Source organism: Ammospiza nelsoni, chromosome 8 (assembly GCF_027579445.1).
Source record: "Ammospiza nelsoni isolate bAmmNel1 chromosome 8, bAmmNel1.pri, whole genome shotgun sequence".
Taxonomy (NCBI): Eukaryota; Metazoa; Chordata; class Aves; order Passeriformes; family Passerellidae; genus Ammospiza; species Ammospiza nelsoni.
In genome coordinates this window covers 10,751,401-10,765,875 of record NC_080640.1, presented here as the reverse complement: position 1 = coordinate 10,765,875, position 14,475 = coordinate 10,751,401, and the positions used below count along the sequence as shown (strand labels likewise).

Genomic DNA, 14,475 nt, shown 5'->3' with positions numbered 1-14,475 from the left:
TATGACTCTTCAAGATAATCCAAGGCAGAATTTACATGAGATTGATCAGGCAAACATATGATGTGCCACCACAAAATGCAATGGTTTTACTGGCCCTTACTCTTAAGTGAATGCAGAAATTGGTAAAATTCAATAAAACTTAAGTTTGCTGCCAAACTAAGGTTCTGCTTTGGGTTGTTTCCTAGGCAGATTATTTGGGGGGGGGGGGGGGGGGTTTGGGGGCATTTTTTTTGATTGGTTGGTAGCTGCCCCTCCCCACCCTTCACCTTTATTGGAGCTGGTTTTGATAACAAAAAGAACACCCAAGGAAACTTTGGCAGCCAAGTAGAAGAGTTGACTGTGCTACAAGTTTTTATTAGGGTAAAATGAGCCCTCTTAGGTACAAAAATTGGTCACTCTATAAAGTGTTGGGTCCCATGGGGTCCTGATGGCTGAACAGAGTGTCCCCACACACAGGAGAGAGGCTGCACTGAGCTCCACGCTCAGGGCACAAAGATCCACATTCCCCGCCCACTTGCAGTTCAGGCAGATCTCCTACTGTGATCAAACCACAAAAAGCTACTGCTTCCTACATGAACAGCTGAGTGTGCAAGCCCATTCTTCCCTCTCCCAAAAACCCTCCAGCATCCGTACACAGAGCAGCCAGAGGCTCCTATGTTTGCAGGAGAAAAAATGAAAAAAGGATTAAACCAAAGACACAAGGAAATGTCATTGTTACAATGTCACTAAAGGCCCATGGGAGATAATGTAGCAGCATTTATCAAGCTCTGATATTCATTTAAGAAAAGTGAATTACACTGGGCAGCTGGGACACCGTATTTATAGATAAAAGCCTTTCAAATAGTCCTTTTCAAGTTCCTTTTTCCCACAAAACTGCTGGCTAAAATGTGCTTAATGAGACTTTCCTTCCCCTCACTTTTTCAGTTCCTCTCATATGTATTTTCTTCTCCTACCTCCTACTTCAGCTAAAAGACCCTAATCTGCTGTTGCAGAGCACACAGTGTCACTAAGCCACACATTGTGACCTTATTAGTGTGGCTTAGCAGGCAGAAGATAAATGTGAGTTGAAAACAGTCAATCTGCAAAACAGAAGTAAAGAACCTGCATAAAAGGACCAGGAGGAAGAATACAATAACAGACATAACCTAGAAATTCTCCATAAAGCAAATACAGACAAGCTTTCATGTCTCCTGTTTCAAAAACTCTCTAGTCCAGAGAAGAAAATATCCACAAACACACTGACAGTTCTGGGTGGCTATAATTTTCATCTGCAGAGAGGGAAAGGAGCCAGGAAACTGAATGCAGGAACATCAACACACCTGTAGTATTTCTAGCCACAGGGCTGGGGTCAACTCTGACTCTTCTCTGGATTACAACCCAAATTCCCTTCTTAAAAGGACAGAATTGCAGCATGATGTGCAGTGGTGGTGGTGGAAGGAATAAATAAGTAAATTGATGGAGGAGTTAAAATAGCAGCTCAAGGTTAAATAAAAAGGCCATGTAAAAGCTAGAAACAGAGTTAGAAACAGATCCATTTTCAGCTTTCCAAGAATAAAAAAGAAAAATAGCAACTATAAACAACACCCGCTTTACATATGGAAAATTAAATCTAGATCTACATGAGACATAAGTATTTTTCAGCATCCTTGAGATTTCTTTATGGCATTTTGCTGAAGCTTCCTTAATGCAGAAACTAGAAGCAGTGAAGGGCAGGTTGGAAGTGATAATCACTCCTGAACTGGGGAGTTCAGAGCTCAGGCAAAATGTTGGAGTGCCAAGTTTATCATCAGTAGCTTCCAGAACTAACACAGCAACAGATTATGATTTAAAATATTCTCACACCAAGCAAACTCTACATATTCCTAATTTCTGTCTGAAAAGGAAAGTTTAATTACTGTTATTTTTATACAAAGTTCCAGGAAATGTCTCATTTCTGACTAAATACAGAGCAGTAAGAAGGCAAAGAGGTGAATGGCAGCACTCATGCCTTGAGAGCCTCTCAAGATCCTGAGGGAAAGTGTCACTCATGCACATCTTTCCAGAGCATCATATTTACACAAACAGGAAAAGATTAGTCCTCCCACGGCTGTCTACAGCTCATGGATACCATGCACACAATTCTGACATTTTTATTTATTTGAAATGCAAGCTTATCTTACTCCACTGGTAAAAACATCTTCTCCTAACTCTCACAGCTTAATCCTTTTTTTGATCTGAGAGATATCTATGGGAGGAAGAGAAATAAATCCAATACATTCAGTTAATTGCTCAGTGACAGATAATCTTTCCTTCTCCATTTTCTTTCTCTTCTATAAAAAGAGGAACCAAAAGTAAATAAAAAGTTTTCAACTAAAATTGTGGAAAAAGTCTGCTGAGAGGATAACGGTATAATTAAAATCAGGCCCAGCCTGATGCAAAATTTCATTTATCATGTACAGCAGCAGCAGCTTACTTGCCATCCAAAGCTCAGTGCACACAGAGCCTTAACAATCTAGAAGATTGTACAGATTCTTCCTGTCTCTTTTCTCTTACTGTATTTCATCCCTTCATGTCTGTCACCAGTGGCCTTTTAACTCGTCAGCTGTTTTAGAAGGATGATCTCCACCCATTAGTGCTGCAGCCAGCTATAGTAAACTTGCTGAGAAATAAAAAAATACCATCCTAGCAGGAAGGAAAGTGTTTATAAAGTGGATGGATTCATATCCTGTAGGCAATGGCATAGTTGGGTAATAGGTGGTTACAGTCCCATCAGTAAGAGTGCTTAAATCACCCAAATACAGTTTGGAATGACAGATGTGCTTATAACCAGCTATAGCACAGATTACTCGTGTCAGTAACATGCTTCTACTGCCCCTCATCACTCATCAATCTTTGGAGAGTGCACTCAGCACAGGATGCAGAAGTGAGGTTTCCTTGCCATGTATTCAAGACAGATTCCTCTTCAGTTGTGGGTACCTGCAGAACTACCTTTCCCCTCTATCCTTCAGAATCAGAACTCCTGATATCAGAAAGCAAACCAGACATGAGATGATGTTCTCTTCCATTCCCCAGAATGAAACCCAGAGGCATGAAATAAATTTCAAGATATATTTCACCACTTCTCTCAAACCTATTTTTGTTCTATCCTTTTCAAAGAAGCTGGGAGATTTAAATTAACATGTCACTTAAGCAGCCAGGAGGAGCAACAGCTAATAACCTCTTTGAGGTACACAGAATTGTAAGATATGCCCACCTTGCCATTTGTTTTCATCACATTAGGAACAGAGAAGCTGTCCTGGGATCATCATAGGCATATTTACCAGTGATCTGAAGGCATGGCTGCACAGTGAGGGGGTTTTAACACCAGAGCCAGACTCAGGACAGAGCACAATGAACCAGCATGGGCTTGCTTAAGGTAACAGGAGAGAGGAAAATCCAAGGAAGTGAACTGGCAGCTTCCAGAGCAGCCATGAGCACTTAAGGGCAAACCACTCAAATAATGGAGCACTGCAAAGACAAGTGGATTGATTGTGGTTCTCCAGCATTTCCCAGTTCAAAGCATTTCCCAGGGATTCTGGATGGTTGGCCATACAAATGCAGTCAAATCCTGATAAGTGACATGTGCCAAGTGAAGCTGAGGGGTTCAAAGCAAGACAAGTGATTCCTCAAATAATTTATGGAATTCCTTGTTCTCAGATGTCACAGGTACTAAAAATTTTAACACATTCCAAAAGATATTGAGAAAGTCAGCTCATGGAATATTAATCCTCTGGTATATACTAAAACAAAAAGAAAATTATTCAGCTTCTCATACACCTTACCCTGAAGGCTGAGGTTGACTTAAACCTTAAGAAAGAATGCTAGTATAATACTAGAAGGAAGGTCAGTTATGATAATCAGTTTCTATGGTCTTGGTGCCAGCCTGTTTGGCACATGTGTGAGCTTTGGACATCATGTGGGAGCTGCACACATCCTCAGCTTTGAGCCTCCCTGGACCTGCAAAGCAGCTGCACAGCTCCTCATATCTCCTTCCAAGTCCTGCTTTCTCCCCTTGGCCCTCTCCTGCTCTGCTTGCCAGAGGTACCAGGGACATAAATGACTAATGAATGTTTCCCCCAATTAATATTTTGACATCTGGTAGTTTCAGAAGCAGACCTGAAGAGAGCAGGCATAGAAATTGGGAAGAATAAATGGGAAAAGCACCATGATTTTATCCCTGCTCCTTGCCACTGGCTGATGTACTCTTGAGGAAGATCATACAAGAATCAAGAAACTGTAAAATCCCAGAATTAGAATCAAGCTAATTTTATGGAATACTAAGATCAGAAGTGTGTAATTACTGGTGCTAAATAGACTGAGAATTATTTTTCATAAAATACTCTGATTTTTACTTTTCATCAGACAGTTTTTGGTAATAGAATTCCAGAGTAGAGGAAACCATCATGCTATTTTTATGTTGTTAACCACATTCTGGGATTAGGACTGAGGTCAGGAAAAGTGCCCTGCACTCACTCTAGGACTGCAACACTGCTGGGGTCCCAGCTCTCTGTTACACCCTCCAGTGACAGCCACACAGCCCCTCCCCTCTTAATCAGGGCAAAATTTTGTGCCATTGTGGAATGCTCCACAGAAACCAGAAACAGAAAAGAGCATAAGGCCATCAGCACAGTTTTTGCTGCATTCATACATCTCATCAGGAGCTGTGCTTTCCACTCTGATGTGGCTGTCCTAGTTTCAGTCAGAAAATAGTTCCTCAACACAATCCTGCATGACAGAAGCAGATCTTCAGCACTGTCAGCAATGGGGAAGGAGGTGCCTGTGCACACTGAAATGCAGTGACTGACAAAGGAGACATGAGTACTTCCCATGGTGAATATATTTAGGGTAGTCAGAGAAAATTAAAATGTTTTTCATATTTTTGAATATTCTTTTTCAAAACCACTGAAAAATTAAACAATCTAGTACAAACTCCCTGTAGAAAAACATTGCCAAAGTTACAGTCCTGAAAGACCCTTTAGGTGTGCATGTACCATATTAAAGAAAAAGGAATAGAAAGTCATAGCAGCAAAGTGTATGAAAAGACTAATTGAGTAACCCCCCATAACAGTATGAAAAACCATTTATTCAACCCCACAAAATACTAATATTTTTGAGCATTCCTGTTACTGCTCAGAATAAATCCTAGAAGCTGTGTTTCTTCAGGTTTTAGTCTGTTTGGTTTTAGTTTTATTTTTTCAGACCAGTGGGTGAAGCAATAGCCCGAGTTCAGAATGTACTTCATGCCAATTCCCTCCTCTCTCATTTTATTAAAACCCACTCAGCTCCTAAGCAAAAAGTTTATTTGTTCTACTTCTGTCCCAAAATTCTCCCTTACAAAAGAAAACTCCTTTCCTATATAAGTTTATTAAAACAAGTTCATTCTAACAAGAGGTTTTAGTTTTAAATACCCAACGTTTTCTTCTATCCTGCCAGTAGCCTATCCATCTTCATCAGTGACCTGCATACAAGACTCCTAAGCTTCTCACCAGAGTTTCACAGATGAAACTATGAGAAAATCACCCTTTCAGCTCACGGAAGCAGTACCAGGGACACAGGAAAGAGGAAACAGCTTCTGGGTTAATTTTTCAGGGAAAGAAATCCAGGCACCATGTGCTCACATTGAATCCAAATATCTGCCTGAAGAAATTGTTCATGGCCCAGCTCTTCCCTTTGGTTCACATAGTGCATGATATGCTTTTAAATCATGAAAGTCTCAAAACATTCCCTATAAACTGGTCCAGCAGTCAAGTTCACACAGTAGAAATCAATTATCTAGTACTAATCCCATCAGTTCTGATCAACAGACATTGAACACTCTCTCATAGGTGTTTCCCCAGCCTCAGTAACCCTGGCTTTTCACAGGGATCATTTTGGGCAGACCAGCCTCGAGATCCTTCATTGTAAACAAAGACTTTGGGCTGTCCAGTTGTCCCAAAAGTAAACCAATTGGTTGATTTCAATCTGAATAAGATGGGAAAGGTGAAATCAAAAGACAGAATATCTGAGAAGTACCTTATCTGGCTGAAACAAGACAATGAGACTTCAGCCTTTTTGTCCTTGAGGATGAAAGGACAGGAGTGAGAGAAAGTTTAGCTAGAAACCTTCCAGCACTTTTAAAGAAATCTAATTAAATTCAATAAAATAATTGTATCAGGCTTTTCCTATTTATGTAAGGTGGTAATTATTAACTCAATTTATCTCCATACCTCCAAAGAGAGCTCTCTGTGATGCTTCCCAGGTTGTAGTCATACAGCTTTGTCAGAATTAGTATCACCTAAAGGCAAAAGAAGAAATCATGGTTAGTCTCAAACAATTACAATCTCATAGAACTGAAATGACCCCAGGGAGGGCTTAGGATTCCTTTAATAGGTGCTTAACATAACTGAATGAATTGTTAAAAGCAATTGCCTAAACTGAAATGGAAAGAATTTGCAGAGATATATGTTGGGCCCTTTTTTGGCCCTTTCTTTTGTTCAGTTCCTCTGCATGACATCACCAAGAGGTTCTTCCCTTAACCCCAGGAGGCAGACTGCAGTGGGAATGAGTTCAGATCTGGACAGAGTTTCAGGATACGAGATGAGATCTTGCGTGCAGTGGAAATAGTGACTATTTTCTGCTCTGTTTCACAGACACTGAAGCTGCTGATCCTTTTCATAGCTGTGGTGCACAGATAACCCACTGGCCTGTCTCCAGTCAAACACTTTCTGGTTGCAGCAAATGATTTGACACAAGCAAATGATCACCACTGGACTGGCTGGACATCAGGGAAAATCTCAATAAGGGTATTAGTTCAACACCTGGGCAGACTACCCAGAACATCTGTAAACCTCCCTCCTTGGAGTTTTTTAACACCTGGCTAGACAAAGTCATGGCTGACCTCATCTATAGCTGGTGATAACACTGCTTTGAGTAAGAGGTTGAACTGAGGACCTTCAAATATCTCTAACAATCAATGTTTCTATAACTTCACTGAAAAGTTTTAGGCTTAGCCAGAATGGAAGAGTTTCCAAGTTTATGACTTTTATTAGCTCTTTTGATAAAGAGTTTTTCCCTCCTGCCAAAGCAGGCACTTCTAGAATAAAATTATCTTACCAGGGGGAGGGAAGTAATTTTAGCAAAATGAATTTGCAGCAAAAGATTTCAGCCTGCTCTTTTGTTAGTGTCTTTAAGAACTTACTTCTGACTTTTAAGATGATGGGCTTCTTTAACAAGATCTACATTTGGGACAAACTACCAGACCATTATTATTGCTACTAATTTATTTTGCATGTCTCCCTGCCAGCTCACTGTATATCTTATCCTCCTCCCTAGCCCATTAAAACCACAGCAAATTAGAGACCCAACTCTTATCTGACAAAACCTCTGATCTATATACCTCTTATTTTCAGCCTGGGTTCCTAAGAAATGAGGCTCACAGACACACAATCCCCCTGGTCCCTTGATAAAATTGTTAACTTCAACCAATTTGGCTGAGCAGCAAAGGACTGCAGGAAGTTCAGAGCCCATCAGCCCAAAGCCAGCTGGCACCAGCTTGGCACAGAATTGCACATGGGGAGGAACAGACCTCACCACTGCCTTCTCCAAAGCCAAAGCCCATCTACCTCCTACACACCCTGAAACTGCACCATAGTAATTATCTCCTTCCAATACACACAGCAGCACAGGAGACAGCAGAAAGAGCAGTACAGGGGCAGAGAACACACCCCTGACATCTCTTTCTACAGCACAACTCCTAAATCACTCCCAGCATGGAGAAAGCTTGCCCAAAGCATTTCCTATCTGCATGAACACAAGTCATGTGCAGTGTGTCAGTGTTCACAGGGGTCTGATGATGAGGGAAGAGATGAGGATCTGACTCCGTGTTTCAGAAGGCTTGATTTATTATTTTATTATATATATTGCATTAAAACTATACTAAAAGAATAGAAGAAAGGATTTGATCAGAAGGCTAGCTAAGAATATAATAGCAAAGAATGATAACAAAGGTTTGTGACTGAGACAGTCTGCACAGCTGGACTGTGATTGGCCATTAATTAGAAACAACCACATGAAGCCAACCACAGATCCACCTGTTGCATTCCACAGCAGCAGATAACCATTGTTTACATTTTGTTCCTGAGGCCTCTTAGCTTCTCAGGAAATAAAATCCTAAGGAAAGGATTTTTCAGAAAATATCATGGCTACAGTGCAGCTCATGGGGAAACTCAGACAGCAGCCACAATCCCCCTGTGCTCCCCAGGACACTTTGACATGCACATCATCCCCTGTGCTCCCCAAAACCCCAGTGCAGGCAGGGAGGAGCTTCCCTCTCTCCTGGCATGTCCCTCTTTGCAGAGGGAGCCAAGCTGGGAAGGCCCAGCCAAGGCAGGAGCCAGAGCTGGGGTGGGCACAAATTCTTCACCAAGGCTGATTCCAATCAGGGCTTTGTAAATCCCGCATTTCCAACCCCATCCTCCCAGGAATGCTTATCAATGACAGCAGGGAGCTGTCAGCTCCAGATCCAGATCTGTGCCACTGCCACCCCTCACAGCACCCTCTGGACAGGTCTGCAAATCCCCTACTGAGCAAGTGAATAAAAACCAAGGAAAACCAAGGGGGGAAGACCACAGCAGGGGATGGGATGTGCACATAAAGCCTTTCTGAATCCCAACCCAATGAAAGGCAGCTGTGAACTCCCCTCCTGTTTGGGGACATCATGTGGGAGCTGCACACACCCTCAGCTTTGAGCCTCCCTGGACCTGCAAAGCAGCTGCACAGCTCCTCATCTCCTTCCAAGTCCTGCTTTCTCCCCTTGGCCCTCTCCTGCTCTGCTTGCCAGAGGTACCAGGGACATAAATGACTAATGAATGTTTCCCCCAATTAATATTTTGACATCTGGTAGTTTCAGAAGCAGACCTGAAGAGAGCAGGCATAGAAATTAGGAAGAATAAATGGGAAAAGTAGAGATTTTATCCCTGTTCCTTGCCACTGGCTGATCTACTCTTGGGGAAGATCATACAACAGTCAAGAAACTGTAAAATCCCAGAATTAGAATCAGGCTAATTTTATGGAATACTAAGATCAGAAGTGTGTAATTACTGGTGCTAAATTGACTGAGAATTATTTTTCATAAAATACTCTGATTTTTCCTCTTTCCCAAGTGAGGAAAATTTACAAATCTTAAAACAGCCATGAAAGAAAACTCCATTGAGAATTTTAATTTCATCATTTGACGGGAGAAAAATTGTAATTGACATCCCAAAATGAATATGAAATGAAAAAAAAAATTAAAAGTGCCAGTAGAAGAAATCAAAATATTTCCCCCTCCAGAGGCCTGGAATGTCTCTTTTTTTCTTTTTCCTTCCTCGATAAATTTCAGTAAAACCCACACAATCTTAAAGTTCTGCAGTTGTCCTGGAACTGATGAAGGAAGAAAGCCAGCTGCGTTCCATCACAATTCTTTGTGATATAGCTCTAACAATCATTCTGCAGAGGCATCCCTGGACCCATCCAAATGTGCATGTCCGTTCCTGACTAGCTACATCAAGAACCCTAAGCAATATTGCTATATCCTGACTTCCTAGTATATTTAGGAAAAAATCTTAGCATTTAACATTCCCAAGATTTGTATTTGACACCACGCTGTGGCAAACACATGCACCAGGGTTCTGGATTAACAGCTTTGATATCTCCACTTTGTGCAGGAACTATTATCCTTTGAATAGGTATCCTATTTCAAAAATACATAAAAGCTTTTTCTATTAGAAGCTTTTTAATTTTTGAGAATCTGTATCAGCTTCCAAATGTCTTTAAGATTATCCATGGTTTCAGCAGTCTCCTTGTGTCATTTACTGTGGTTCAAATACCATTAATAGATCTGTTCAAACATATATGTGCAAAGCAAACAAATCACTGGGCAGAAAAATAGTTATTTCTGAGGTATATAATAGAGGTCACTATTCTTTTTCCCCCTTTGTAATGATAGTTGAGTAACCTATGCAAGGCCATGATTTACTTTTTCAGAAATCATTTTTCTTCTTTGCTGCTCTCATTTCTTTGTTATTTAGCCTGCAAAGGTTAGTTCATGTTTAAGATTGTTTCTTTTTTCCCCCACCCTCTGTGGCTGTCACTGTGTAGTACTGAGGAACCTAATGAACAGAGACATGCATATTATGTTGTTCTAAATGTCAGAATAGGAGCTGTGAAGAAGCACAGTAATGAAATGAAAATAGTCTCTTGCCTTTTCTTCGTTTTTTGCTTTGTTTTTGCTTTCTGGGGCTGTGTGTTTTTCTCCTTTTTTTACCGCTTACCAATCAATGCAAGCTAACAAGAGCAAGAAGAAAAAAAAAAAAAAACCAAGCAAACTAGAAATAGAATGAAAAGGAACTAAAAATCCAGCCTTATTCCAGCTCTGCTGTGAATACAGATAACCCTTCCTCTTGCATAGAAATACCAGGCTTCAGAAAGTCTGTTATTCATTAGGATCAGCACTTGAAGTGGATTATTCTGCCATAGCAGGCGGGAAAGGGAAAGAGAAACAAAACTTTATCACTTCTGCACTGACAGCTCAGAGCAAAAGATACCTGATCCTGGGTTTACTACATCCCAAAGTGAGTGCACCTACCAAGAGATAGAGCACTAAAAATGGGTTTAGTTACTCAGACAAAGTGTAAGAAACAGACACCTGGGAAGACAGACTGACAAAAGAGGTGCTTGAACCTGGCTCACCATCTCCCAAAGGAAATCAATTCCCAGTGGCTATTCTGGGAAAGACAAGGCATTCACACCTTGGACACCATCATGGTTTTCCTCAAACCATAAGAACATTTTCAAAAAACCCCATATTTTTTTAATCAATCTTGAGAGCATTTTAATTTCCACCATAAGAGAATTGAGCTGGGTCTCCATGAACTCCACTTTTGATTCTGTACCACAACTAGTAACACAGCAGAAAGCACCTACTCTCAGTCATGTGCCAGCTCCACACTCTACACTATGAGCTGATCTTCAGGATGTGTCACAGCTTGAGGAAAGAGCAGCTGCCACAGTTTTCTTCTCCTGTGGTGCCTTCCACCCATGCAAGGAGCATGCAGCACATGCAGAGCTGCTGGACCCCAACAGAGCCCACCTGCAGTTGGGCTGCTCTGCTGTCACCAGCTGAAAAGGTTCAGTCACAGAGACAGGCAGCCTGCAGTGTGACTAATGGCTAATAAAGCATTGTAACATTTCACACACAGCTGTGTAAAAAATGGCAGCTGGATTTAATGGTGTAACTACATTTGCATGACTCTCCTGATGGAACAGTCACGTTGCCTTCTAATTGGGGAGAGAGAAACACATACCCAGGCACAATCAAGACAGTTTAAGTACACCTCAATGTGCAGTGATCCATGAATCCCTTATTAAACTCCAGAGATCCCTTCCATCGCCAGCTTAACAGGAACGTAAGTCAATAACAAAGAAGCACTAAATTAAGTTTTCACGAGCTTGCAGGTCTGATGTAATTGAGTGGGAAACTAAAGGACTTGAAGCTTTTTCTATGCATTACAAGTCAATAAACTATCATTCTCAGGCTGTCACGTTTGAGAGTTTGCACATTCAAAAATTGGAAATAATTGGGCACCTATCTGTTCCCTTCATCTCTACTTCCCCAATATCACCCAGAACCCTGGGAATGTAAATAACACAACCAGAACACAGGAGTATTCTCAATGAGCTGTTTGGTGAGACAGCTATGTGAAGAAATGTTTCCAAATAAAGTCACAAATAAACCTGAATAATTCACTGAGAATTTTACTGGCTGCTCGTGAATTAATTTAAAAAAAAAAAACAAATTTGAGAGAACTTATTATTTGGGGCAAATTACTTACACCAATCTTGTTCTTCATATTATTTTTAGCAATTTTACACCAGCCAGCAGTATCAGGGCCTCTACCAAGCACTCAAGTAGCAAGAACTATGGAGTCATGAAGACTTTTGTGATTTGCTTTCCACATGGACTGCAGATCAACACGGGGGCAGTGACAGAGGAGGACAACCACAGAAAACCACCAAATCTCCATTTCACCAACCTCTGTTAAAAAGAAGCCATAAGGTAAAATTCCTTCATTTTTCTGCAGCCATCCATGAACACAAAAAAAGGTCTGATATTGCCCACTATCCCACCTGCGGCACAAGAGATAGAAGTTTAGAGGGAAAGCATTAAAAATTGTCCATGTAGAGGGTGGCGCTTCCCTTTAATAACTTCCATAAGTCAGCAGATTAAACTCTTCCTAATTCAAAAACTATTGTGACTATTGTGCCTAATAATAAAAGGATCAGAGAGAGCAATCAAGAATGATCAAAGATGTGGAATGACCTTTTTTTAGTGAGAAATTACTCCAACTATCAATCCAAGAAAGAGACAGAGGAGATATGAAAGACATCTGTAAAGTCACAAGTATACTGAATTTATTATTCACAACTTTTCAGCATACAGGACCAAGCAAACTTGGAAGGTTAAAAATATTATGTATATATAAGTAGGGAAGTTCCTTCCCACTATATTTTGTGGACACCAAAATTTACTATAAGCTCAAGGGGAGACAGAATTTTAGGGGGAAAAAAGTTGAGGTCAATTAAACAGAACTATACGCAGCAATATTTGTGCAAGTTTTCCCAGCTATACAATTTTAGCCACATTTAAAGAGAGAACATGGCAAATTCTTTTGCTCTTATAGCTATCATAGGTAGCTTTAGGACTCATGAACTTATATAAATTTGTATATAAGTTTATTGTATATAATTTGTATATAAAACGTAGTTATTCCTACTTTTGGCATCTACAAAAACCACCTGTAGGCCAGAAATTCAATGTTTGCCAAATACAGATACCAGTATTTCCTTTCTTAATCTTGAGTAATTCAATCAGTAGAGCAAGATGTTTGGCAGTTTCTATTACACTCAGCTTGCAGGGGTCCCTGGCATGGTGACAACTTTTAGTATAGACAGCAACACAAATTATTATAAAGAGAGGCTAAATGCAGCATCTTTCTCCCTCAAATATTTTAAAGATAGCCCTAGTCTTCATGCTTGTCATCAGGATGAAAAAGAAATTTGTCATAGTCTGAAAAGAATTTAAAATATTACCACCAAAGCTGAGAGACTGAGAGAAGGACACTGTAATAGCTAAAGCCCAAAGGTCAAGACACTGAGTTACTGCTTTTCCTGGCTTTGAAAAGGACCCAAACCTAGGCCTATCACATTCCAGAAAAACACCTTGGCCACTGACATGCTGATTAACTTCTAAAGTAGAATTAATTCCCTGCTCTGAGTCCTTTTTTTCCCCACACTGAAATCCCTTTTCACTAATTCCTCTTTCATTCAATAAGAATCTGCTTCATGGAAATATTTCTTAGCAGCTCCAAACATGATTAACGAAACCAAAGAACCAAACACAAACCCAATAAATTAAAAGCAGCAAAAGGAAAATCTAGCAAGTAAATTATTGTAGGAAAAAAAACCAGAGATACTCAGGTTTCTAAGAAAATATAATAACCAAATTTCTTCCAGTGGCAGAATCAGGCAGGAAAGATGGGAAGGAGGACGAAAACAATGGAATAGACATCCTGTCATCTTGAAAAGTTTTAATACAAAGGCAAATAATTAGGAAAGAGACAGGGTTTCATTTCAGAAGACAAAAGCTGCTATAGAGAGAATCGATTACACACTATAATTGCATTGATGCTTAAAAGCCATTAGCATGAGAGCTCTGTGCATGTTTCAAAAGGGAAATGTGGCCTTCTGTTTATTCATTTCACCAAATACCCACATAGGTCTTTAGGGGATTATTTCAGAATTAAGACCAGAGGAGGGAAAAGCCCTAAACTACTTGGAAAGAAAATTCCTCTCTTACACCCCATTATATTCACTGGCAGTCAGCAGCTTGTCTTAAACAAGATTTGGTGCAGACACCCAGAAAGGGTGGAAGGGTCAAGCGGAGAAAAGCACTTTGCTGTTCTCTGCCTGACCTGCTCCTGGCTCGCTACTGAAACACTCAGACACATTCCAGAGGCTCTGGGCTTTGCCAAGGGACAAAGATTTCAAGTGCTGAGAAACCATTTCTGAAGGAAAGTAGAGAAGCCAGCAGATCTACAAGTAAAAATTTGCTTCTGAGGAGTTTCTCAGACACCTGATCTCATGTGCAAACTAGGACTTACAGCATAGCCAGTGGCAGCTAAATACATCAGCACACAACACTCAGAGAAAGAGGGAATATGCCAGAAAAGACTTATGAAAACATGCCAGTCAGCCACTAGGATCCTGCTTTGTGAGCTCCATTTATGGTGGTGCCTTTCTGGTTAAGACCCAGAAGTTTCTAAAGGATTTAGAAATACCCATGAACTCCAATCACACAGCTTTTCCCAAACCAGTAATCCAAGCCTCTACTTGAACACAATTCACCCAACTCTACCTGAACAAAGCATGAAGAGGAAAAGT

At 40.5% G+C, this 14,475-nt stretch overlaps 1 protein-coding gene across 3 annotated transcripts in view; it reads right to left on the bottom strand.

The window, feature by feature from the left end:
* SORCS1 (sortilin related VPS10 domain containing receptor 1) overlaps positions 1–14,475 on the bottom strand; it is a 257,123-nt gene that overhangs the window by 169,811 nt on the left and 72,837 nt on the right. For all 3 annotated transcript variants that reach the window (XM_059477096.1, XM_059477098.1, XM_059477097.1), the window contains exon 2: positions 6,225–6,292. In XM_059477096.1, the coding sequence (XP_059333079.1) occupies positions 6,225–6,292 (68 nt within the window). The remainder of the gene's footprint in view (positions 1–6,224; positions 6,293–14,475) is intronic.